General features: G+C 29.2%; 5 protein-coding genes and 3 long non-coding RNA genes across 51 annotated transcripts in view; 3 read left to right on the forward strand and 5 right to left on the reverse strand.

Moving 5' to 3' along the window:
* The window catches only part of LOC105286029 (mannosyl-oligosaccharide alpha-1,2-mannosidase IA), a 738,960-nt gene that overhangs the window by 240,449 nt on the left and 471,498 nt on the right, over window positions 1–27,013 (reverse strand). The window lies entirely within an intron of this gene.
* Window positions 1–27,013, forward strand: part of LOC105285750 — a 249,063-nt gene that overhangs the window by 173,809 nt on the left and 48,241 nt on the right. For all 27 annotated transcript variants that reach the window (XR_003407117.1, XR_003407127.1, XR_003407112.1 and 24 more), the window contains one exon: window positions 17,563–17,617. This is a non-coding gene — a long non-coding RNA (uncharacterized LOC105285750). The remainder of the gene's footprint in view (window positions 1–17,562; window positions 17,618–27,013) is intronic.
* LOC105285737 lies at window positions 434–13,560 on the reverse strand. 12 transcript variants are annotated; one of them, XM_026972946.1, is made up of 10 exons: window positions 13,403–13,560; window positions 13,039–13,198; window positions 12,623–12,742; window positions 8,484–8,601; window positions 2,409–2,670; window positions 2,221–2,337; window positions 1,323–1,413; window positions 1,116–1,261; window positions 689–821; window positions 439–609 (listed from the first exon to the last, which is right to left on the reverse strand). In XM_026972946.1, exons 1-10 carry the CDS (start codon window positions 13,534–13,536, stop codon window positions 559–561), a joined length of 1,332 nt encoding a protein of 443 aa, XP_026828747.1. In that variant the 5' UTR covers window positions 13,537–13,560; the 3' UTR covers window positions 439–558. The 12 variants fall into 12 exon arrangements, with proteins under 12 accessions (XP_026828748.1, XP_026828750.1, XP_026828749.1 ...); XM_020033738.1 differs by lacking the exons at window positions 439–609; window positions 689–821; window positions 1,116–1,261; ... (1 more) ...; window positions 2,221–2,337; window positions 2,409–2,670 and adding exons at window positions 5,352–5,528; window positions 5,608–5,740; window positions 6,858–7,003; ... (1 more) ...; window positions 7,789–7,905; window positions 7,978–8,056; XM_020033734.1 differs by lacking the exons at window positions 439–609; window positions 689–821; window positions 1,116–1,261; ... (1 more) ...; window positions 2,221–2,337; window positions 2,409–2,670 and adding exons at window positions 5,352–5,528; window positions 5,608–5,740; window positions 6,858–7,003; ... (1 more) ...; window positions 7,789–7,905; window positions 7,978–8,239.
* LOC105285735 lies at window positions 6,960–7,596 on the forward strand. Its single transcript, XR_002193766.2, has 2 exons — window positions 6,960–7,049; window positions 7,383–7,596. It is a non-coding gene; the product is annotated as an uncharacterized LOC105285735 (long non-coding RNA).
* On the forward strand, window positions 9,311–11,593 carry LOC105285736. Its single transcript, XR_003407137.1, has 4 exons — window positions 9,311–9,868; window positions 10,656–10,766; window positions 10,839–10,990; window positions 11,210–11,593. It is a non-coding gene; the product is annotated as an uncharacterized LOC105285736 (long non-coding RNA).
* On the reverse strand, window positions 13,625–17,383 carry LOC105285738. Of its 3 annotated transcripts, XM_011350172.3 has the most exons (9): window positions 16,822–17,376; window positions 16,597–16,716; window positions 16,414–16,528; window positions 15,989–16,250; window positions 15,801–15,911; window positions 15,321–15,411; window positions 15,026–15,171; window positions 14,802–14,934; window positions 13,888–14,715 (listed from the first exon to the last, which is right to left on the reverse strand). In XM_011350172.3, the coding sequence occupies exons 1-9, from the start codon at window positions 16,963–16,965 to the stop codon at window positions 14,665–14,667; spliced, it is 1,173 nt and encodes a 390-aa protein (XP_011348474.2). In that variant the 5' UTR covers window positions 16,966–17,376; the 3' UTR covers window positions 13,888–14,664. The 3 variants fall into 3 exon arrangements, with proteins under 3 accessions (XP_011348473.2, XP_011348472.2, XP_011348474.2); XM_011350171.3 differs by having other exon boundaries at window positions 13,625–14,934; window positions 16,414–16,507; window positions 16,822–17,383; XM_011350170.3 differs by having other exon boundaries at window positions 13,625–14,934; window positions 16,822–17,381.
* LOC105285774 (hypothetical protein) lies at window positions 17,556–21,693 on the reverse strand. Its single transcript, XM_020033769.2, has 9 exons — window positions 21,075–21,693; window positions 20,575–20,694; window positions 20,323–20,440; window positions 19,851–20,112; window positions 19,622–19,738; window positions 18,783–18,873; window positions 18,572–18,717; window positions 18,253–18,385; window positions 17,556–18,174 (listed from the first exon to the last, which is right to left on the reverse strand). The coding sequence occupies exons 1-9, from the start codon at window positions 21,216–21,218 to the stop codon at window positions 18,124–18,126; spliced, it is 1,182 nt and encodes a 393-aa protein (XP_019889328.2). The 5' UTR covers window positions 21,219–21,693; the 3' UTR covers window positions 17,556–18,123.
* On the reverse strand, window positions 21,946–26,962 carry LOC105285773. 3 transcript variants are annotated; one of them, XM_026973031.1, is made up of 9 exons: window positions 26,023–26,962; window positions 25,509–25,631; window positions 24,478–24,595; window positions 24,014–24,275; window positions 23,783–23,893; window positions 23,162–23,252; window positions 22,955–23,097; window positions 22,633–22,765; window positions 21,946–22,554 (listed from the first exon to the last, which is right to left on the reverse strand). In XM_026973031.1, exons 1-9 carry the CDS (start codon window positions 26,164–26,166, stop codon window positions 22,504–22,506), a joined length of 1,176 nt encoding a protein of 391 aa, XP_026828832.1. In that variant the 5' UTR covers window positions 26,167–26,962; the 3' UTR covers window positions 21,946–22,503. The 3 variants fall into 3 exon arrangements, with proteins under 3 accessions (XP_026828832.1, XP_026828831.1, XP_026828833.1); XM_026973030.1 differs by having other exon boundaries at window positions 23,783–23,899; XM_026973032.1 differs by lacking the exon at window positions 25,509–25,631 and having other exon boundaries at window positions 23,783–23,899.

Genomic DNA, 27,013 nt, shown 5'->3' on the forward strand with positions numbered 1-27,013 from the left:
TTATAAATCCTCAAACTGACTTGCTCCTAGGTACTTGGCTAGTTAACTATGGATTACATATTTAGTTATGCTTTTTTATGTACTTCGCGTAATTTTTTACCTTTGTAAGGTTTTTTTAGAGGGATACTCTTTTAACAGAAAAGAATGAGATGCACAAAGGAAAAAACACCAAAGTTTTCAGAAAAAATAGATCCATAAAAATGCTTGTTCTACCCATTTAAAATAATATTCGGCTTTAAATTCGAACATCTTAGGAATAAATGAAATAAAAAGTATAAGTTTGAATCATATAAATATTTCACCCATAATGAATAAATCAATAAATAAACGACTAAATAAAAACAGTATGATTTAAAATCTACTACTCAACTTGAGTGACTGTCCTGAAGTTATATGTTATATACATGTAAGAAAATAAAGTACGCATTAATAATGCAATTATCATTGCACGTAAACTATTCCTGCATTATATTTAAGAAATGTACAACATATACATATAAGGCAATTGTGTCAACTTGCTAAAACAAAACTTCGTAATAAAGCTTTATTTTTCATTTGTTATCGCGTAGAATAGATTACAGTGAAATAAGACACTGCCGTATTGACAAGCTAAAAAACATATGTTAAAATGTGCATTACATTCATATGAACTTTTCTCTCTTAATACACAAAAATATCTTAATTGTACCGTAACAAAACCCTCCAAAGATGCAACGAAAATGCCACCGCATACAAAAGTCATTTTTACTCTTGTCTTTTGCATTATAAATAATAGCAATTTCTGCGTACGCAAGGGTGCTGCATACCACAGTCCATTATAACTGTAATTATTTATGTTCAAATAACATCACCGTTGATGTGAAATTTATTAAAACCTTAAAATTAATGGTTTTTTGCGAAGAAAGATACAAAGAAAAACATGCATGATATTTGTTCTATAGCATATATAAACAATAAATATATATTAAAAATATATATTGCTTATATAACATATAAACGTGAATATGAAATATATGAATAGCTTAGTTTCGGCTGTTTATTTGAAGAATCTTAATCTTATAATATAGTTACAGGTTTAAACATACTACTTTAAAGTTACTACAAAAAACACACACGTTACTTGAAATAGTTCCATCCCATGATTCTGGAGTTCTTCTCCACCATAATTAAGAACAAACATGTAGTTAACATGGAAAACTACCAACAGAAATATTATAGATATTTCACCGATATCATACGTAACTGTCATTAGTTGCAGCAACTATAACAATAAACTGTTTGAGGAATAATTCAGAATGACACAGAGTGTAAGTAGTACTTACGTGAAAAAGGTTGAGACTTAAAGAAGTGACGCCAATTATAATCAGGAAGGCGATCGATACCATAAAACCAGATACCGTAGTTTCATGAAACCTTTAAAAAGAAACGCTAGACTTGAACACCGCAGTATTTCCTATAGAGAGTGAGATTTCACTCCAACATATAGGAATATAAATTTTTGCTGTGAAAAATATTTATCTTAACATCAGGATATGCCGAAGAAGTCGATTAAAAACTGTATTGAAAGTATATTACTTGCTCGGCGATTAGAATATTATTTCAGACTTTAAAAAGAAATTTGTTATTGCTATTGTTACATTAGGGACATAAAAACTGTAAGCATCAAACGTTTATTATAATTGCATCAGTTTAATCTGTCTACATCCTATACATTGCATACCGTGAAGTCAATATATTAATATGTTCTAATTCTTAATATGCATGTAACATGCATTTTTAATATGCAGTTTATGTTTAAACTCATAGGAACTGCTTTTACATTTTTTTTTCAGAGACTTGCCATAATGCTAAATGTAGAAGTACACTTCACAGATATGTTGAAAGAAATTTTAATGGTTTGTTAACATATTAATACATAAATTTTAACACCAATAGTTTTAATCTAAAAGTTTCGTTTAATTTGCGATATAAATTTAATGCTAGTGTAATGTTTATCATTTACGTTTAATGACTATATCAAACAAATGCATACAAGAATATGCTTCATATTAAATATATAATAAATGTTGTGCGCAGTAAGTTAGATAAGAATATAATAGTAAGACTTCAAACTATAACTTTGAACATATAAAAAGTGATACACACGAAATAAGATATTTCAGAAAAAAATATGCCTTCTTTTAGATATATTATGATAGAAATATTGAATTGAATACTAACTGTATGGCTCTACGGTGAATAAACACAATGTCTACAATCCTTTCATAAAGAAGATATTCCTTTACGGGATTAGGCATCGCTAAAAAGTTCTTTTGAATTGCGTGTTTCATTCGACGGCTGTAGAAATCTGCCAGTTAGGTATATTTCATTAAAACAAGTACTTCAGAAATGTATATATGTCGTATTACCATGCGACTTTTAACAGCGCACACCCATGCAGGAGGTGCGTCATAAATATTAGACCAGTGCTACAAAGCGTTATTGTCCCTACATAAATGGTAAGCAGTTCATGGAGTAGTATTACGCAAGCATATTTCTCCCGATTGACGAAATATTCCGTGATTGCGAGAAGGTTCAATGATCGCGATGCATTTAATGGTACAATAACATCAAGTATCAACGGTAGAAGTTGTAGTATTAGATAACACGATGTACCAAAATGACAGAACACTGAGAGAGTTAAGTTTAATTTGAATTTAGTTATGTAATTCGTACTTTTTTTTATAAAATTATTAAAATTACATTATATAAATTATTTCTATTTTTCGTATTTTATTTTAAAAAATAAGCAGATTGCATAATTATCATAAACATACAATGAGATATGCGATAACTATACTAAATCATTATAATAATATCATAAAATCATGATTATCTATATATATATGTATATGTATATATATATATCTCTTACCCATCGCAATTATCGTCATAAATCTTACATTATCAGTGTATTTTTTGACGATATCTATCTCCAAGTCATCTTTTAATAAATCTAAATCATTGCCAACCAGTTCCATCAACTGCTTTACCTAATCATCTCATTTTTTCTTACTTTGGGGTGAAAAATGGCTTATAAATATTATAATGATATATTAGAATACATAATTTTTTTTATACTCACTTCCTCTGCTTTTATAACAAAAATGCAATATTTTACTGTGGCAAAAAGAGTAGGAAATACAATTGACAAGATTTGGAGAAGAAGATTTGTACTAAATTGCGTTGTAAAAAACGCTAATAACTGAAAATAATGCTGCAGATACTTATCAGTTATAAATTATTTGTACCTGTGCTATATAAATATCTATATAACATATATATTCCGTATAGAATAAAATAACAAAACATGGAAAAGAATTTGTTATTTCATATCTTATGTAATTTAAAAATTATTATATATAAAATTATCGATGTCGCGTAAATTATATGATAATAAGAAATGGAAAAATAATATACATATAATACATATAATATACTTATGTTGCAATTTTTAAAGATTGTTACAATTTAACATTAACCATGAAAAAAATTGCAAGTGTAGTTTAAAATACCTGGACAATAATGTATGTAAAAAGTATACCGCCAAACAACACTTTCTGTACTAGAGCAAGATATGATTGTTGATAAGGCCATAGGCCAAGCGCTTTCAGAACTATTCCATTGATTTGATAATAGTCTTGAATTCTATGCATCTCGCACGGCGGATTACTGAAATGTGACGCGACTTTTTACATTTCCTTACTTTTTTGAAAAAAAACTTTATACCATAAATTGTGTGGAAGCTCAAAATTACCAAATTATAAGCTTTTCTCCCTCCCTATAGGAATAATTATTTTACAAAAGAAGAAGTCATGTTTTATTAACAGCAGGCGTCAATATACGGTGTTTTATGGATATAAGCAAATTGGAGTTGAAATTATCTCAATTGCGTCAATTGTCTTAAACTGAGACATCGATTTCTTAGAAACTATCTTTCTTTATCGTGCGAAATAAAGAATGTTCTTGTGCAGACGCATTTAGATAGCAAAGAAAACTTTAGTTTCATTCGGAACATCAGAGGGTGTATTTCTTTTCTACATCAGCCTTTTTACTATTGCGCGATTGAGTGACAAGTGCATACATGTTTGTCCATAACTACTATACTCTTTTAACAGAAAAGAATGAAACACACAAAGGTAAAAACTCCAAAGCTTTCAGAAAATACAGATCCATAAAAATGCTTGTTCTACCTACTTAAAATAATACTCGGCTTTAAATTTGAACATCTTGGGAATAAATGAAGTAAAACATATAAGTTTGCATCATATAAATATTGTATCCACAATAAATCAATAAATAAACGACTAAATAAAAACAGTATGATTAAATATCTATTCAACTTGAGTGATTGTCCTGAAGCTATAGGGAAGACCGAGGCGATGTCGTCACTGTTTTTTCAGTGCCGATTTTTAACAACAAAATAAATAATTGTTGGGAAAATGTGGTATACTTGTGAACAGTGAACTCTTGGCTACAAAATTTATATGGGCTTTTTTCGTCTGCATCACTTTGGTCCACCGGTACAGAGTAAAAACGATAAAGGTGCAAAAATTGAAATTTCAAAATTGCAGAGCGGAGTCGTCACTTCATTCTCGGACTGAATTTTAAATGAAAACACATAAGTCCGATCATGAAGAATGATATGATACATTTTATTAATTATATTTTAATAGAAAAATATAAATATGTAATTATCGGAATCCGGCCACTGCTGATTTCGATTTTTGCCTACTGCTGCGGTTCTAAAGTTCCGTGTATCACTATAACAAGACATGGAAGAAGTCGTGGGATCGAATTCGTTTCCATGCACTGCCGGCCATGGCATGCGTTTCTAGCGTATCATATACTTTCAGCTATTTCTTATCTCGTTTCTTCGCCCCGGTGGTTTGGTGACGACTTCGCCCCGGACACAAATTTCAAGTTTGATCGCTCATGAAATATTAAAAATCAACGAAAATGAAAAAACCTTTACTGGATTCGTGTTCAGCATACATACTCTTTAGAATCACCTTACTACGAGATTTGGAGAGAAAATAATATTAAAAATATTAATACTTTTTGACGCGCAAAACATTTCACTTTTGACGTCCGAAAACATGTTTGTCGTAATGAAAATCACAATATAACACCATAACTTCACTAAACTCCGTTGGTCACGTGGGCACCATACATGGCGTTCACAATATTAATGATTCATGCAATAGATTTTGAAATAACTGTAGTGACGAATCCGCCTCAGTGAAGACTTCGCCCCGGTCGCCCCTATGTTATTACACACATGTAAGAGGAAAATAAATTACGCATTAATGATGTAATTATCATTGCACGTAAGATATTCCTGCATTATATTCAAGAAATGTACAACGCATTCATATAAGACAATTGTGTCAACTTGCTAAAACAAAGCTTCGTAATAAAGCTTTATTTTTCATTTGTTATCGCGTAGAATAGATTACTGTGAAATAAGATACTGCCGTATTGACAAGCTAAAAAACATATGTTAAAATGTGCATTAAATTCATATCAACTTTTATCCCTTAATACACAAAAATATTTTAATTGTACCGTAACAAAACCTTCCAAAGACGCAACGAATATGCCACCGCATACCAAAGTAATTTTCACTGTTGTTTTTTGCATTATAAATAATATCAATTTCTGCGTACGCAAGGGTGCTGCATACCACAGTCCATTATACCTGTAATTATTTATCTTCAAATAACATCACCGTTGATGTGAAATTTATTAAAACCTTAAAATTACTATGGTTTTTTGCAATACAAGAAGGATACAAAGAAAAACATGCGTGATATTTCTATAGCATATATAAATAATATTAAAATATATATTGCTTATATAACACATAACACATAAACATGAATATGAAATATATGAATACTTTAGGCTGTTTATGAAGGATCTTAATTTTAATATACAGGGTGGCCCATTTAAATTTATACAGTCGATTTTTAAAAAAACTAAAAGAGATACCAAAAAATGTTTCAGACAGACATGTCACGATTTCGAGGGGGACATAAGATGATATCATTGGTTTGACCTTGAATAGTCGTTTGAAGGTCACGCGAAGATCACCTTCAATTTCTTAAATTGAAACCCCAACTTTTTATTGCAGATTCTTATTCTCCATCGAAAAGTAAGTAACTTTTGTCTGAAACATTTTTCCAAAAAATGCCATCTTATGTCCTTAAAATGTCCTCAAAACTCATCTTGAAGATCATTTTAAGTACATAAGATGACATTTTTCGGAAAAATGTTTCAGACACAAGTTACATGTTTTCTCGCGTAGAATCCGAATCCGTAATAAAAAATACCATGTCTCATTAAAAAAAAATTTCAGACCGGAAGTTAGAATTCTGAAATTTTTTTTTTAATGAGACATGGTATTTTTTATTACGGATTCGGATTATCCAAAAAATGTCATCTTATGTCCTTAAAATGATCTTCAAGATGAGTTTTGAGGACATTTTAAGGACATAAGATGGCATTTTTTGGAAAAATGTTTCAGACAAAAGTTACTTACTTTTCGATGGAGAATAAGAATCTGCAATAAAAAGTTGGGGTTTCAATTTAAGAAATTGAAGGTGATCTTCGCGTGACCTTCAAACGACTATTCAAGGTCAAACCAATGGTATCATCTTATGTCCCCCTCGAAATCGTGACATGTCTGTCTGAAACATTTTTTCGTATCTCTTTTAGTTTTTTAAAAAATCGACTGTATAAATTAAAATGGGCCACCCTGTATATAGTTACAGGTTTAAATATACTACTTTAAAGTTACTACAAAAAACACTCACGTTGCTTGAAATAGTTCCATTCCATGATTCTGGACTTCTTCTCCACCATAATTAAGAACAAACATGTAGTTAACATGGAAAACTACCAATATAAAAATTACAGATATTTCACCGAAATCATACGTAACTGTCATTAGTTGCAGCAACTACAACAATAAGCTGCTTGAGGAATGATTCGGAATGACACAGAGTGTAAGTAGTACTTACTTGGTAAAGATTGAGACTTAAAGAAGTGACGCCAATTATGATCAGAAAGGCGAATGATATCATAAAACTAGATACCGAAAGTTCATGAAACCTTTAAGAAGAAACTTGATGTTGCTATTGTTACATTAAGGACATAAAAAACGCAACCATCAACCGTTTATGATAAATTGCGTTAGTTTAATCTGTCTACATCCTACATATTACATACAGTGAATTCAATATATTAATATGTTCTAATTTTTAATACGCATTTAACATGTATTTTTAATATGCATTTTATGCTTAACCTCATAGGAACTGCTTTTACATTTTTTTCAGAGACATGCCATAATGTTAAAAATAGAAGTACACTTCACAGATATGTTGAAAGAAATTTTAACGGTTTGTTAACATATTAATATATAAATTGTAACACCAATAGTTTTAACCTAAAAGTTTCGTTTAATTTGCGATATAAATTTAATGCTGGTGTAATGTTTATCATTTACGTTTAATGAATATATCGAACAACTGCATACAAGAATATGCTTCATATTAAATATATAATAAATGTTGTGCGTAAGTTAGATAAGAATATAATAGTAAGACTTCAAACTATAACTTTGAGCATATAAAAAGTGATACACACAAAATAAGATATTTCAGAAAAAAATATGACTTCTTTTAAATATATTATGATAGAAATGTGAAATATTATGATAGAAATATTGAATTGAATACTAACTGTATGACTCTACGGTGAACAAACACAATGTCTACAATCCTTTGATAAAGAAGATATTCTTTAACGGGATTAGGCATCGCTAAAATGTTCTTTTGAATTGCGTGTTTCATTCGACGGCTGTAGAAATCTGCTAGTTAGGTATACTTCAATTAAAACAAGTACTTCAGAAATGTACATATTTCGCATTACCTTGCGATTTTTAACAGAGCACATCCATGCAGAATGTACGCCATAAATATTAGACCGGTGCTACAAGTCGTTATCGCTCCTACATAAACGGTAAGCATTTCGTGGAGTAGTATTGCGCAAGCATATTTCTCCCGATTGACAAAATATTCCGTGATTGTGATAAGTTTCAATGATCGCGTTGCATTTAACGGTACAATAACATCAAGTATCAACGGTAGAAGTTGTAATGTTAGATAACACGATATACCAAAATGACAGAACACTGAGAGCGTTAAGTTTAATTTGAATTTAGTTATGTTATTCTTACTTTCCCTTATAACATTATTACAATTAAATTTTATAAATTATTTCTATTTTTCTTATGTTATTTAAAAAAATAAGCAGATTGCATAATTATCATAAACATACAATGAGATATGCGATAACTATACTAAATCATTATAATAATATCACAAAATCATGATTATCTATATAGATATATGTATATGTATATATATATATCTTACCCATCGCAATTATCGTCATAAATCTTACATTATCAGCGTATTTTTTGATGATATCTATATCCAAGTCATCTTTTAATAAATCTAAATCATTATCAATCAGTTCCATCAACTGCTTTACCTATTCATCCCATTTTCCCTTACTTTTGGGTGAAAAATGTCTTACTTTATAAATATTATATATTTATATTATATATTTATAAAGATATATTAGAATACGTAATTTTTTTATATACTCACTTTATCTGCTTTCATAACAAAAGTGCAATATTTTACTGTGACAAAAAGAGTAGGAAATACAAATGACAAGATTCGGAGAAGAAGATTTGTACTAAATTGCATTGTAAAAAATGCTAATAACTGAAAATAATGCTGTAGATACTTATCGATTATAAATTATTTGTATCTGTATTATATAAATATCTATATAACATGTATATTCCGTATAGAGTAAAATAACAAAACGTGGAAAAGAATTTGTTATTTCATATCTTATGTAATTTAAAAATTATTATATATAAAATTATCGATGTCGCGTAAATTATATGATAATAAGAAATGGAAAAATAATATACATATAATACATATAATATACTTATGTTGAAATTGTTAAAGAGTGTTACAATTTAACAGTAACCATGAAAATAATTGCAAGTGTGGTTTAAAATACCTGGACAATAATGAATGTAAACAGTATACCGCTAAACAACACTCTCTGTACTAGAGCAAGATATGATTGTTGATAAGGCCATAAGCCAAGCATTTTCAGAAATATTCGATTGATTTGATAATAGTGCTCTTCAATTCTATGCATCTCGCACGGCGGATTACTAAAATGTGACGAATTTTTACATTTCCTTACTGTTTTTAAAAAAACTTTACACCATAAATTGTGTGGAAGCTCAAAATTACTAAATTATAAGCTTTTCTCCCTCCGTATAGGAATAATTACTTTAAAAGAAGAAGTCATATTTTATTAACAGCAGGTCAATATATGACGGTGTTTTATGGATATAAGCAAATTGGACTTGAAAGTATCTCAATTGCGTCAATTGGCTTAAACTGAGACATCGATTTCTTAGAAACTATCTTTCTTTATCGTGCGAAATAAAGAATGTTCTTGCGCAGACGCATTTAGATGACAAAGAGAACTTCAGTTTCATTCGGAACATCAGAGGGTGTATTTCCCTTCTACATCAGACTTTGTAATATTGTGCGATCGAGTGTCAAGTGCATACATGGTTATCCATAATTACTATACTCTTTTACTAGAAAAGACTAAAACACAAAAAGGAAACGCCGAAGTTTTCAGAGAATATAATGTCATAAAAAAGTTTGTTCTACGTACTTAAAATAATAGTCAGCTTTACATTCAAATATCTTTGGAAGTATGTATATGAAGTAAACAATAGAATTCTCTACATATTATATCCACAATGAATGAATAAATGAATAAGTAAAATTAGTTTTATTTACTATGTATTCACCTTGAACGATTATCTTGAAGCCATATTATACATATACATGTAAAAGGATAATAAATAGTTACGCATTAATGATATAATTATTGCACGCAAAAAATTCGTACATTATATTTAAGAAATGTACAACAAAGTATGCATATTAGGCAGTTGTGCCAACTTGATACTATACTTCGATTTATAATAAATCTTTATTTCTTTTTCATTTGTTAACGCGTAGAATACATCACTGTGAGATAAGATACTGCTGCATTTACAAGCTAAAAAGAAGATATCTTAAAATATGCATTAAATTCATATTATCTCATCTTTTAATAAACAAAAATAGTTTAATTTTACCGTAACAAAACCTTCCAAAGACGCAACAAATATACCGCCGCATATCAAAGTAACTTTCACTGTTGTCTTTTGCATTATAAATAATAGCAATTTCTGCGTACGCAAGGGTGCTGCATACCACAGTCCATCATAACTGTAATTATTTATTATCAAATAATATTACCGCTGACGTGTTATTTATTAACAACTTAACATATTAAAATTACACTTTTCGCGATGCAAAGAAAATGCAACGAAAGACACATATGTGATATTTATTCTATAATATATATAAGAAATTTTAAAATTTATACTGTTTTTATATGAATATTCTAAGCTGTTTCTGAAGCATAAATCTATTTGGTTACAATTACAGCTTCAATATCTATTACTTCAAGACTACTACAAAATACAACACTCACGTGGCCTGAAATAGTTCCATTCCATGATTCTGGAGTTCTTCTCCGACATAATTAAGAACAAACATGTAATTAACTTGGAAAACTATGAATATAAAAATTACAGATATTTCACCGATATCATACGTAACTGTCATTAGTTGCAGCAACTATAACAATAAACAGTTTGAGGAATAATTCAGAATGATACAGAGCGTAAGTAGTACTTACTTGGAAAAGGTTGAGACTTAAAGAAGTGACGCCAATTATGATCAGAAAAGCGAATGTCACCATAAAACTTGATATTGAAAATGTAAGAAACCTTTAAGAAGAAACTAGTTGTTGCTATTGTTATATTATGGACATAAAAAATGCAAACAATATGTACGACCACTTGTGATCATATGATAAGTGTGACAGTTTACTTGCTCTACACAGTACACATACAGTGCAACCAATATATATTCTAATTGCACTTTTAATATGCATTTTATGCTTAAGCCAATAGTAACTGCATATTTTTACGTTTCAGAGACATGCTATAATGTTAGAAGTCAAAATAAACTGTACTGAAATAAATTTCAAATGATCCTTAACACTTTGCTGACCTAACGGGATGATTTTCCCGTTTCGCATCTGTTTTTCATCAAATCATTATTTTATTATTTGAAGCTACTTGTATGTTTTTTGAGTGTTTAAATTTAAGAATGTTACTATAGGTCACTTGCAAAAACTGTGCGATGGCTAATGTATAGTCAGCTCCCATTCGTACGGTTGACAATATGTTAACAAATTTTGATACTAATATTTTTAATTCAAATCTGTTTTTCAACTTCTGATATAAATTTCATGCTTATCATGTATGTTGTGTTTAACGGACATATTGTACAAGTATGTTTATAAAATACGCCTAATATTAAATATATAATAAATTAATAAATATATAATAAGATAACGAAATATAATCATTTTTAACACATAAAAAGTGATACACAAAATAAAATAGTTCAAAGATATTTCAACAAAAAATATGTTATAATAGAAATATATACTAACTGCAAGATCCGACGGTGAATAAAAATTATATCTACAATTCTTTGATAAAGAAAATATTCCATTAGGGGATTAGGCATTGCTAACACATCCTCCTGAATTGCATGTTTCATTCGATAGCTGTAGAAATCTGCTTGTTAGGTATACTTCAATTAAAACAAGTGTTTCAGAAATGAATATATTTCGCATTACCTTGCTATTTTAAAGAGCGCACATGCATGAAGGATGTATGTCATAATTATTAAACCGGTGCTACAAGCAGTTATCACTCCTATATAAACGGTAAGCATTTCGTGGAGTAGCATTACGCAAACATATTTCTCCCGATTGAGGAAGTATTCCGTGATTGCGATAAGTTTCAACGATCGTGATACATTTAATGGTACAATAACATCAAGTATCAATGGTAGAAGTTGAAATGTTAGATAACACGATATACCAAAATGACAGAACACTGAGAGAGTTGAGTTAAGTTTAATTTGAATCCAAGTACACTATTCTTACTTTTCCTTATAAAATTATTAAAATTAAATTATATATAAATTATTTCTTATTGTATTTTATTTAAAAAAATAAGTAAAAGTCATAATTATTATGAAACTTAATGAGACATGCGATAACTATAATCATTACAATAATATCATAGAATTATGATAATCTATATATATATCTTACCCATCGCAAGTATAGTTATAATTCTTATATTATCAGCGTATTTTTTTATGATGTCAAATTCGAATTTGCCTTTTAATAAATCTAAATCATTGCCAATCTGTTCTATCAACCGCTTTACCTATTCATCCCATTTTCCCTTACTTTTGGGTGAAAAATGGCTTACTTTATAAATGTTATAATGATATATTAGAATGCATAATTTTTGTATTGTACTCACTTTATCTGCTTTCATCGCAAAACTGCAATATTTTACTGTGACGAAAAGATTGGGAAATACAAATGTCAAGATTCTGATGAGAAGACCTGTACTGAATTGCATTGTAAAAAATGCTAATAACTAAAAATAATGCTGTGAATACTTATCAAGTCTAAATTATTTGTATCTGCATGTAACATATATATTTCGTGTACAATAAAATAACCAAACATGGAACAAAATATTTTACTTCAGAACTTATGTAATATAAAAATTATTATAAAATTAGCGATGCATAAACAAATGTCACGCAAAGTATCTAATAACAGTAAATGGAAAAATAAAATATATACTTATGTTGAAATTTTTAATGATTATTACTATTTAACACAGTAACATCGCGAAAATAATTGCAACTGTGATAAAAGTTAAGATACCTGAACAATAATAAACGTAAAAAGAATGGTGGAAAACAACACTCTCTGTACTAGAGCAAGAAATGAATGTTGATAAGGCCATATGCCGAGTGTCTTTAGAAAAATTCGATTGATTTGGTAATAGCGCTCCTCAATCGCATGCATTTCGCACAGTGGATTACTGAAATGTGACGTAAAGTTTTATATTTTCACTTTTTGTTAAATGTCCTCACTACAAATTGTGTAGAAGCTTAATAAATTATAAGCTTTTTTCTCTCCACACTGGGATAATGATCTTAAGAAAAGAGGAGTCATATTTTTTTAACATTAAGTCAATATAGCATAAGATGGATATAATAAAATTGGACGAAATTACTTCAATTACCTTAAATTGTGATATTGATCTCTTGAGAAATATGTTTCTTTATCACGCGGAATACAGAATATTCTCGCGCAGACGCAATGTGTTCTATATAGTGAAGGGAGCTTCAGTCTCATTTCGAACATCGCAGAGTGCATTTCTTCTTTTGCATTGGACTTTGAACTATTGTGCGATTGAGTGACAAGTATACGAAGATAGATAATATAAGATATAACAGATAGAAAATACAAAAATATTTAATTGTAAAAACATAACAATTTCTTTGTTATACTTTTCTCGTAGTTGGCGTTATTTTCAGATACTGCAGCTTTTGTAGGAATTTTGTTTTACATATACAGGTACTAAAAGCAAATATAATAATATTAAGTTTTATCCATGCCACAAGCGCGGGCACTTTTTTTGTACTTATTTTTTGAGAAGATAAGTTTTTACGGATATCACACAACCTGTTTAGTATATTTGTATATATTTATCATTCACGATTTTTCTATATAAAACCAACAAGAAGTATCCAACTATAATCCCTGTCGTAAAAATATTAAAATACGATAGTTCTTATTGTTATTCTTGCAAAAAATATTACATTATTAAAATACGTTTTTAGTTTATAATCTTGTTAATCATATTTCGTTGAGAACAAATTCCTACACTACTGTAACTGCAGCTTATCAGAAAAAAAGAAGACATGCAATATATAAACTCTATTCGCTTGCGAGCGTGAAAAGCCAACCTTTTTCTATATGATATAGGCATTCTATATGATCGATCCCTTCTTAACATTACATACGATATATGCGGCAGTGTCGTTTTTAGACCATATTTTATTACATTATAAAACTTCTTGCTTTTATCACGGTGCAAAGTAAATTACGGTGTGCACGGTGCAGCGAAACATGAAGACAAGAGTGTTCAACTGTAAACAATAATCGTCTTTAATTTTATCCTAACAAAGCTTTAATTTAAAATAGATCGCAAAATTAAGTTTTGTAACACATTTGTATTTATTTAGAAGGAGAAAGAGATTTATTAAATAATTTTTCAAGACTGAACAGAGCTGTATTCAAGCACACTTAATATTTAAAAAACTTTTACTCATTATTATAAATTAAACTGCAGTATGTGCTATTGCTTGTTGCTTTTCATACCTAAAATGTTTTCCACTGTCGACGCGTTAATGACAAGCCATGCTGTATATTTTATATACATATACATAAACTTCTATTATCAACTATTAGCTTATGCCTGAGTATAATGTGATTGCAATATTATCGCGTAGTATAAATCACGGTGAAGTACGATAAAGACGTACTTAACAGCTAAAATATAAATATCGCTTGGTGAAAGAAACACTTGGCAAAAGAAAATCACTGCACTGTTTAAATTGGTTTGATGTATTAATTACCGTAGCGAAACCCTCTAATGATCCAGTAAATACACCACCAATTTGCATTGTATAATTCTTTGTACCCCGTTGTAACAAAAATATTATAAATTTTTGAATTCGTACAGGAGCTACGTACCAAGGAATTGCATATCTGTAAGACAGTAAATTTAGAGTAATTAAGTTCCAATTGGTGAACACCCGTCTTATCGAAATGAACATAAGAATGTTCATGTAATACTCACGCTGCTATGAATATTTCATGAAAGTGATCTGCAATTTGCTGAAATGCGTAATTCGCCCAAAACATGTATAAGAAGTGCGCACAGATTAGGAAAGTACTTATTAATATTTCTTCCATACTATTTATATCAAAGAATGCGTAGAAAAGCTGTAATAAATGTTCGCGATGGTGGATTCGATTAGTGACACTTTAATTAGGAAGAGATATTTTTAAAACTTGCTTAAAAATAATAATGATGTATAATGTGGAGAGAATAAATTTTGGCGAACAATATTGGGTAAATTAATATTACTTACGTGAAATATATTGAGAGTCAGAGAAATTACGCCAGTTACAAGTAAACCAAAGAAAAGTAGCATCAAAGTTGATATTAAAATATTAGTATACCTTCAACATCAAACATTTTTAGAATAATTAGTGTCTTTTTACATGATTGAGTATTACAATTCTGTCTTTCCTTAATAAATATTATCATTATAACTATATTAAACATATATGTGTGTATATGTGCATGTAAGAATTTTATGTAGAAGTTTTTGAGAAAGAGAAATAGATGACAACAAATTTCTTGATTATAAGTATGCTGCGATTCGATGGAATATCTTGTGATACATATAAAAAAAACCCTCGTTTTTTCTAATATTCACGTAAAAATAAACATCAATATTATTATGTAAACTAATAAAATAATTTAATGTTAATGAGTTAATAAAACTGCAAAAATAAAAACATAAATGTTATGAAGACGTTCCTTCGTTGTTTTTGCTGATACTAACTCCATAGCTTTTCGATGGATATCAACAGCTCTAACCATTTCGTTTTGCATTTCATTCCGTTTCACAAAGTGCAAACGCTTGTATTTATCCATCGCATGTTCCATTCGATAGCTATAAAATTTCGTAATATTCCAACATGTCCTTCACACATTTTCTTAAAATAATTTAAAACAGCTTAATGCTTTTACCATGCGATTTTGAGCATCGCGCATGAGTGATTTCCGAATGTAAGTATCGAAGTACCTATAGAGATTACGGTGGCTGATGCAACAAACAATGACACAACCGTGTAAAATGTAATTGCGTAAAAATGTTTTTCTTCATCAATGGAGAATTCAAAGCGTACGTAAAGGTATCGTGGTCGAGATATATTCAGGGGAATTATGAAATCCAAGATGGCAGGTAAAAGCTGTAGAAACGCATAGATGCATATAGTTGCTACGGCAAATGCTGCGAAAGTAATGTAAAAATGACATAAAAATAATGTACAAGTAATGTACTAACGTACTGTGCGTAAAACCATATTGTAAATATTTAAAAATATTAAAAAAATAGTATAAAATAAAAAACAATATTTTTAATATACACATTATACTTCTGATTACTTATGTACATATAAAAGTAACCACGTATAATTTGGAAGTGCTGGCATATTGTTTCATTATTTCAAGCTCTCTATCGTCTAACGTAATCCAATCATGTTCGATCTGCTCCAGAAGTAATTTTACCTGTCATTTGATCGGCGTGAAATAGCAAGCTCTGTCACATTATTAAAATCATAATCTGAATAACTCACTGATTTTTTATTGCTGCAAAATGCGTTGTATTTCAATAGACATACCACGATCGGTAGGGATTGTGAGAGCGTATTGAAAAATAAACTCACAGTATATTTCTCCGTGAAAAATAGTAGTAGCTAAATAAAAATATCGTTTTCAATGAACTCTAAAAATATGTATGTACGTGCACATGTCACTAATATCTTAATAAAAAATTACAGATTATCATAGAATAAAAATACCTGACATATAATAAAAGATGTAAATATTCCCCAAACAAATAATCGTTGTACATACATACATTTATTTTTCTGATCTGGCCAAATACCCAGTACCAATAAGAGTATTCGATTAATATTATAGAAAGAAGACTTAGCAAATGTCATCGTTCCACGAGCGTTAAAATGTTTCTGAATGCAAAAGTGTTTATGAAAAACTTCCCTCTGTTCCTATACACGCTATTATATATTATTATATATTTTTCTAAAGAAATACTAGAATGTTGTAAAGAAGGCAATTTGCTCATTTGATCGAATTATGCAAATTGCACCATATGTGGGAGTCACGCAATTTCCCACGCTGAGCATAGCTGCGAATATTTTCGAAAGTCTTCTGTCAATATTGATCGCAATGTAAGCGCAATACTGGCGTTCTATAACCCGCTGATACAGTATTAGTATTGCTTCAGCAACGACTGAAGCAACATGACAAACGCATTCTTGACCTGCTATTTATATACCTTAGATAGATCTTGTGCTACATTTCGTTGTCGAGTATATATAAGATATTTATATTATATATTTCATTATCAAGTATATATAAGAAGAAGGTAAATAATTATCTATAATATAGTTATCATTATATGCAGTTAGTAGGACAACATTAAAACTAGAAATTTCTGCCTTTTCATCGATGTATTTTATACTTAGTATTCTATATATTTAATATTTAATAATAAAATTCTATTTCTTTTTTTGTTTCAGTATAGAACATCAATACATCACTCTGAGTAGGATGTTGCTGTACTCGCAAGCAGCTGTAAGCATTACATAAAATTTTCCGTGAAATTTATAAAGTTTGGTTCTGTGATTGTAAGAAAGACTTTTTATTGTATAACAAAGACCCTTCAAAAGAGACAATAAATATGCACATTACACTAACCTTTGTTGCTCTTTTTGCATCAGACATAATCAATTTCTAACGAGGTTGCATACTATAGTCCGTTGTAATTGCAACTTTGTAATGTTATTCAAATAAACAACTTAGGAGTTTCTATAAAAAATGATGAATGTGTTGTGCGATGTAATTAATATTAAATTAACTATATTTGTGAAAATATCGAAATATTGTATATAATCGAAATATACAATATATAATCTAATAATTGTACTTACATTATTAGAAGTGAAAGAATACTTCTTTACATGCTGCATTGAACAACTTCTAAATATGTTACAGAACTCAAAATATCAATGTGAAAAAATGTAATCAATTTAAATTTAAAATCTAATCAATAGCGCATTTTCTACACTCTCTCTTTCTTACTATCGTGTAGAATATATCACCGTAAAGTAGGATATTGCCGTACTCGTGAGCTAAAAGCACAATATGAAATTGTTTGTGAAATTCACATCAAAATAACATTCTTCCGATCATAAAAATGTTTATATTACCGTAGCAAAACCTTCTAAAGACGCAACGAATATGCTACCGAATGTTAGCGTGACATCTACGGTCCCTTTTTGCATTATAAATAATATCAATTTTTGTGTATGCAATGGTGCTACGTACCACAGTCCATTATAACTAAAATATTTTTATAATCATCTAAATGTAACGAAACATAAAGACATTTCCGCAATATAATAAATATTTAATTAATTTAACATTCAACATTATCGAGATAATATATTGTATATATAAATTTAAATTTGCTTAAGAAGCAGTTCATGTGCACGTAGTTTGGAAATTACCGCAAAACATGATACTCACGTTGTTCGAAATAATTTTGTTCCATGATCTATTATTTTTTGCCCAGCGTAATTACCAGCAAACATGTAACCTAAGTGAGTAACTATCAATACAATAAGAATGGATGCTTCACCAGTATTCGTCGTTAATGTTATTAATTGAAGAAACTACGATTAACCGTAATTTAGAAACTGACTCACAATTTCTCAAACTAGAAAAAAATATTACTTACTTGGAAGAGATTAATGCTTAAAGAGCTGACGCCAATTATGATTAGAATATCGTATGATACTGTGAAACTCGATGTAAAAGTTTCGATGAACCTTTAACGAGTAGCTAATAATTTGGCAATTATTGTATTATGAGAATGAGTAACGCGAGGTTCATGTCGCAATATATTTATGTTCATTTATACTCTCGCGTAATGAATGCATATCGTTCTGTTCTTAAATTTCTTAATTTAGTCTATTTATTTAGAATCGAAAAACTTTGCATCTCTGTCTGTAAAAAGCGACTGTAAATCAAAGGTTAGTTGCCTGACGGTTGCTTTTTGGAAACAGAGATGCAATGTTCTTCAATTCTAAATAATATCAAAACATATATTAGGAACGTTACATGTATGCTTGATTCTGAAACATACATGTTTTAATATTACCCGCCAAATGTTGATATTAGGGGCAACCTTATAAACCTATGTATCACTAATAACTGTTTAATATACAATGAGCGACGGCATATTCACAAAACAGTTTTTATAAGTTAGGACCAATATATATCATGACAATATACGGTTATCGGTTACTAAAATCAGTGAGCTCGCCCCTAATCCTAACACTTATCTTTTACCCATTGTGATTGTGATTTACATAATTTTGATGCAAGTATTGAAAACAAGAGAAAACATCTATTTTTCTCTAGTTAGTACTAGGCATAATATTGTACTAAAAGGATGTTAATATCAAATGTGCGAGAAGCATACAACTTCGCGGTCATTACTTTAAACAAATGAAATTAATAAAAATAGATATTACTGTAATCAAAAAAGTGTAAAACGAATATAAAAATACTAACTCAGTAGCCCGGCGGTGAATAATAACCGCACGAACAATCTTCCTATATAAAAGATATTCCTTTTTAGGACTAGGAATCGCCAGTAAGTCCTTTTCGATAGCGTTTTCTATCCTGTAGCTGTATGAATCAAGTATACTCAGGTACACTCCAATCGAAATAAGTACGCCTAACAATGAATAAGAAGAAATATTGTTCACACACACAAGCAGTAAACGTATTTTAGTATTACCTAGCGACTTTAAGCAATGCACATCCATGCAGGATATACGACATAATAGTCGTACTGGTGCTACATAACGCAATTGCCGCTAGATCCACGGCAAGTAATTCATGTAACAATATAACATAAAAATATTTCTCCTGATTGATAAAATATTCTGTGATTACGATAATACGAAACGGTCGTGATTCGTTCAATGGTAATATGACATCAAGTATTACAGGTAGAAATTGTAATATGTCGACAAAAAGTATACCACAATAGCAAAACACTAAGAGAAAAATATTAAATCTGATTTTACTACTTTTCTCCAATTATATGTAAATTATCGTTACAGAATGTTCAAGATGCACTATGAAATACTCTTTCTTCTATCTTTTCTTTAAAATGAATTAACAGAAAATGTAATACATACGTGTTTATTTATTATTTATCTCTTTAAGAATACATATACATATTTCAAAAAAATTTATATTCTTACCGATTGCCATGATTGTAAGAAGTCTTGCATACCAACCATATTTTTCTAAAATATCAATTTCGACTTTATCTTTTAAGAAATTCCAATCGCTGCGAATTAGCTCCAGCAATCGCTTCACCTGTTTAACCCATTTTTCTTGATCGAATAGAATTTATTTTCTGAACGTTACCACAATTTTATTCATCATACGTTCGTTATATATTATACAAACGGTATACGTTCAAATAAACAAATTATTTTTTTTAGACTTACACTATCTGCGTGAATAATAAAAAGACAATACTTTATTGTGACAAAAAGAGCAGGGAAGACAAACGTCAGAATTTTAAGAACGAAAATTAAATTGGACTGCATTGTAGCCAAAACCAGCAACTAAAATCAACACATATCTTACATATATCTACGTATCGTACGTACATATAAATTATACATTATTTTTATCTAAAGACCTGACACAGATTTCATCCAATAAAGTGTATTTTAACGCACGATAAAAGTCGCAGCAACATAGCTATGTAAACAAGAGGAAGCTCAAAGGCATGTATAAAACCATATATATTCATATAAAATTTTCAAGTATGTTTTTTACAAGTTATACTAATAGTATAATAAATAGTTACTATAATAAATACTAATAAAAATTAAAACTTAAAAGACAAAAAAAGACTACTTTATGTATTTAATGACTGTTATAATTTAAATAGGAAGAATTGCAAGTACGATTTGATATATGTATACAATATCCGACGTACCTGGACAATAATAAATGTCAAAAAAATTCCAGTAAACACTCCTTTCTGCATTCGCATAAAATATGACTGTTGATAAGGCCACAAGCCAACCATTTTAAGGAGAATTCGATTCAATTTAAAGTAGCGCTCGTTGAATTCATGCATCACGTACGAAAGCAGCGACACAATAGTGAAACGACTCTCAGAATTTCTGGAATGCCTTTTGAAATTTTTCGTATATTTTCAAGTATGCATATCGCGTGATGCAACGGTAGTTAAATAAATAGGAATGTATTTACTTTAATAGTGGCGAAATGTATATATAGTAGAGGTAATAGCAACATTATCTAAATTATCTGAATTACCCCCATTTGTAACAGAGAGGAATATTCTTACTGTGTAGACTATATTTTATATAATATCTTTGCGCAAGCGTAGTTATAACATTTCTGTCTTGGCAAAAAAAAAGTATTCAGTATTACTCGATACGCCGTGCGTTACTTTTCTCTCTTCCATTATGAGCCATAGTGTGTATTTCACTATGAGTCAAGTTTATTTATGTGATATTAATTCATTCGTATGCAGTGTGAGAAATCTGCCTAATTACTGTGTTTCTTTCTTATTATGAATAAATCGGAGACGAGAATATTTCAGTAATATTAATTCAATAATATTAATTTAATAATTATATCTTATTTTATTATGCGATAGAAATTTTTTATGTTATCACCGTACGGAATAAATCACGTAAAAAGAAAGACGTAAAGCGATATGAAACGACGCTAGTAATTGTGAAAAATATTTAATTTTATTCGAAACATGTGTATCAGTAATTGTTCATATAATATGTGCAACGTTTAGTTTTAATAAAAGTAAACGTAAAATACATGCATATGTTGAATTTGATTATTTATTTAAATATATAGTTCTGCAATTTGTAAAATATATTGTTCTAAAATTAAAGATTGTCGTAAAATAGAACTTGAAACACGAGATTCTTAAACTTTAATATTCTAAATTCTATGCAGTTTTCTTTAATTTATAATATAATATACTACTTTATACATATATTAGAAACATTATTTAATAGTGTTTTTATTACTATACTTATAACCGTAGTAAAAGTACTTATAACTGTAATAATCGCCACTACTTAATACTGAAGTGATCTTTTGCTAATGTGTAAGAGTTACAGCTATAAAACTATTAAGCCTATAAAATTGATAAGTAACTATATTTGTCAAAATATCGAAATATTATATATAATCGAAATGTTATATATTGTACATAATCTAATAATTGTACTTACATTATTAGAAATAAAGCAATATTTCTTTGCTATATTGAACAAATTCTAAATATATGTGTTACACAACTATACTTCAAACAAATTTATCTAATTAATAATGAATAATTAATAATAATGAATTTTCTATACTTTCACTTTTTACTATCGTGTAGAATAAAGCATCGTAAAGTAGGATATCGCCGTACTCGTGAGCTGGAAGAAATATATGAAATTGTTCGCAAAATTCACATTAAAGCTGCAGTTTTCCATGATCACAAGTTTTTATTTTACCGAACAAAACCCTTCCAAAGATGCAACAAATATGCTGCCAAATGTTAGCGTGACATCTACGTTCGCTCTCTGCATTATAAATAACATCAATTTTTGTGTATGCAATGGTGCTACGTACCACGGTGCATTATAACTGTAATATTTTTAATATAATCATCTAAATGTAATGAAATATGAAAACATTTCCTCAATGTTATAAATATTTAATTATGTGAGGGTTCGAAAATAGCCGAATTGTATATTGTACATATAAATTTAAATTTGCTTAAGAGGCAGTCCACGTGGACGTACTTTGGAAGTTGCCGCGAAACATGATACTCACGTTGCTTGGTGTAGCTTTGTTCCATGATCTGTTATTTGTTGCCCTGCATAATTACCACCAAACATGTAACTTAAGTGAGTAATTATCAATCCACTGACAACGAATATCTCATTAGTATTCTTTGTTGTAATGATTTGAAGAAACTACGAGTAAACGTAATTTAGAAACTGATACACAATTTCACACAGAGAAAAGAATATTACTTACTTGGAAGAGATTAATGCTCAAAGAGCTAACGCCAATTATGATCAGAATATCGTATGATACTGCAAAACTCGATGTAAAAACGTCGATGAACCTTTAACGAGTAGCTGAATTTGGCAATTATTGTATTATAAGGACGAATAATGCGAGTTTCAATATCGCAATATACATATTTACGTTCATTTGTGATATTTATGTTCTCGCGTAATAAGTATATAAATATCTTCTAAATTTCTTAATGATGTTAGTCGTTTGATTTACAGTCATTTTTTACATAAAGGAATGCAATGTTGTTCACTTCTAAATATAATATCAAAATATACATTAGAAACGTTAAATGTTTGCGTGATTCTAAAAATGTTACCCATCGAGATTGTGAATTAAATTCCATTTGAAGCAAGTATTGAAAACAAGAGAAAACATCTTTGTTTCTCTCTAGTTAGTTATTAAATTATTATGCTCAATATTGAACAAAAAAGATATTAATATCAAATGTACGAGAGGTATATTTCACGGTCATTACTTTAAACAGATGAAAATAAAAAGAAATATACTGTAATAAAAACTGTAAAACGCTATAATGAAAAATTGTAAAATTATAAAAATGAGTATAAAAATACTAACTCAATAGCCCGTCGATGAATAATAACCGCATTTACAATTCTCCTGTATAAAAGATATTCCTTTTTAGGACTAGGAATCGCCAATATGTCCTCTCCGATAGCATTTTCTACCCTGTAGCTACATGAATCAAGTATACTCAGATATGCTCCGATCGAAATAAATATATCTAACAATAATTAAGAAGAGATATGCTTGTTCATACATACAAGCAGAAAACGTATTTAATGTTACCTAGCGACTTTAAGTAATGCACATCCATGCAGGATATACGACATAATAGTCGTACTGGTGCAACATAACGCAATTGCCGCTAGATGCACGGCAAATATTTCATGTAACAACATAGCATATAAATATTCCTCTTGATTGATAAAATATTCCGCGAACACGATCAGATGAAGCGGCCGTGATTCGTTCAATGGTAATATGAGGTCAAGTATTACAGGTAGAAATTGTAATATACCAGCACAAAGTAAACAACAATAAGAAAACGCTAAGGAAAGCATTAAATCTAATTTTAATATTTTTTCCGATCATATGTAAATTATAGTTACAAAACGTCTAAGATATACTATAAAATATTCTTTATCTTGTCATTAAAAAGAATAGACGGAGAATATAATATATATTTCTCTATTATTTGTCTCTTTAAGAATACATATACACATGTATAACACAAAAATCTATATTCTTACCGAATGCTATGATTGTAAGAAGTCTTGCATACCAAGCATATTTTTCTAAAATATCAATTTCGACTTTGTCTTTCAAGAAATTCCAATCGCTTCGTATTAGCTCCAGCAACCGCTTCATCTGTTCAAATCATTTTTCTTATCAATTGTTAAAATAGACTTTATTTTCTAAACGTGATAGAGGCGCCGAAACTGACATAGACCTTCTAAAGAGACATACTCCTATTTCTCAGAAAGTAAATTTTACACTTTATCAAAATTAATATCAAAGCGATCTATTTAGGTAGTTAACGTATTAAGAACTCATAATTTATTTATTTCTTGTTTGTTTATATGCTAAATGAGCTTATATCGAGTTCTTGAAGTTCGAAAGTTTTCTATAAGTTCTTTGACAAATTACGTAGTTTAAACAACGTGTTAGTGATCTTTCTTTATAATATCAAGATCTTCTACATGCTTGTAGCTTTCTAAAATTATTTTATTTTTATTTTTATCTTTATTACTTTTTTTTACAGTACGATTTCAAAAATTTAGAATTTAAATTTGAGAGTTTGCCGTAATCCTACATACTTTATGCTCCATTCTGCGATCAACATAACTTAATATCGATCCTTGATGGGATACATGATGTTTGACAATATTTTTATTTTTGTTATTACGTATGTGTTTTGTATATTATTGCATAAATACTTTTATATATACTATTATTATTACATAAATACTGTTATAAATACTATTGAAATATTAAATGTTTAATAAATTTATATTATATAACCGTTTAATATGTTATTTGGACTATTTATTTAAAGATATTTTTAACATATTTCATAATTGTTAATAGATATATCTGTTTTGGCGCCCAATTTCTCAGAGTTTCCGTGTGTCTTAGAAAAATGTTATTTTCTTATATTGTATGTGTGTACGCAAATTTTTATTTCAGTTAAGATAACCTCCAAAAACAAAATGGTGTATTGATTTTGGCGTCTGTCCTCTAATGAAATGTTCAAATAACCGATTTATTTTGTTAAACTTACACTGTCTGCGTGAATGATAAAAAGACAATACTTCATTGTGACAAACATAGTGGGGAAGACAAACGAGAGAATCTTAAGGACAAACATCAAATTAGGCTGTATTGCAGTCAAAAAAACCAGCAACTAAAATCAATACATATCTTTACATATATTTACATATCTTACATACACATATTATATATTATAAATTATTTTGATCGAAAGACCCAAAACAGATTACATCTAATAAGGCATATTTTAATGCGCGATAAAAATTACAGGAAGATGGCTGTGTAAACAAGAGGAAACTCATATGCATGTATAAAAAGCATATATTATACATTCATATAACTTATTAGGTATAAGAATTGCCGTACTTTAGCTTACATGCACATTGAAAATAAAAGATTAAAACAAAGGAAGTCTAGGGTGTACTAATATTTATATTTAATGATATTTAATGATCACTGTTTAAATACAACCACAAGAAGAGTTGCAAGTACGATTTGATATATGTATACAATATCCGACGTACCTGGACAATAATAAATGTCAAAAAAATTCCAGTAAACACTCCTTTCTGTATTCGTATAAAATATGACTGTTGATAAGGCCACAAGCCAACCATTTTAAGGAGAATTCGATTCAATTTAAAGTAGCGCTTGTTGAATTCATGCATCACGTACGAAAGCAGCGACACAATAGTGGAACGTCTCTCAGAATTTCTAGAATGCCTTTTGAAATTTTTTCGTATATTTTCAAGTATGCATATCGCGTGATACAATGGTAGTTAAATAAATAGGACTGTAGTTACTTTAACAGCGGCGAAATGTACATATATTATAGGTAATAGCAATATTATCGAAATTATCTGAATTACCCCCATTTATAACAGAGAGGAATATTCTTACTGTGTAGACTATATATTTTATATAATGTGTTTGCGCAAGCGTAGTTATGACATTTCTGTCTTGGCAAAAAAAAATATTCAGTATTACTCGATACGCCGTGCGATACTTTTCTCCCTTCCATCGTGAACAATAGCGTGCATTTCACTATGAGTCAAGTTTATATATGTGATATTAATTCATTCATATACAGTGTGAGAAGGCTTCCTAAGTATTGTATTTCTTTTTTATTATGAATAAATCGGAGACGAGAATATTTCAATAATATTAATTCAATAATTATATCTTATTGTGTTATCCGATGGAAATATTTGACATTATCACCGTACACGCAAAATTAAATCCCGCAAAAGTTAAGACATAAAGCGACGTGTATCAGTTGTGAAATATATAGTGACTTTATTTGAAACATGTGTATGAATAGTTGTTTATATAAAATGCACAATGCCTGTTTATAAAATTTAAACTTAAAGTGCGTGGACAAGTGGAATTTCGTTATTAATTTATTGTAAAATATATCATAATTAAGATCATTGTAAAAATGGAAACACTAAATTCTTAAATTTTTAATTCTATATTTATACTATATTATTTTTAATGTATATTATACGTATATTA

The sequence above is a fragment of the Ooceraea biroi genome, chromosome 10 (assembly GCF_003672135.1).
Source record: "Ooceraea biroi isolate clonal line C1 chromosome 10, Obir_v5.4, whole genome shotgun sequence".
NCBI classification, from domain to species: Eukaryota; Metazoa; Arthropoda; class Insecta; order Hymenoptera; family Formicidae; genus Ooceraea; species Ooceraea biroi.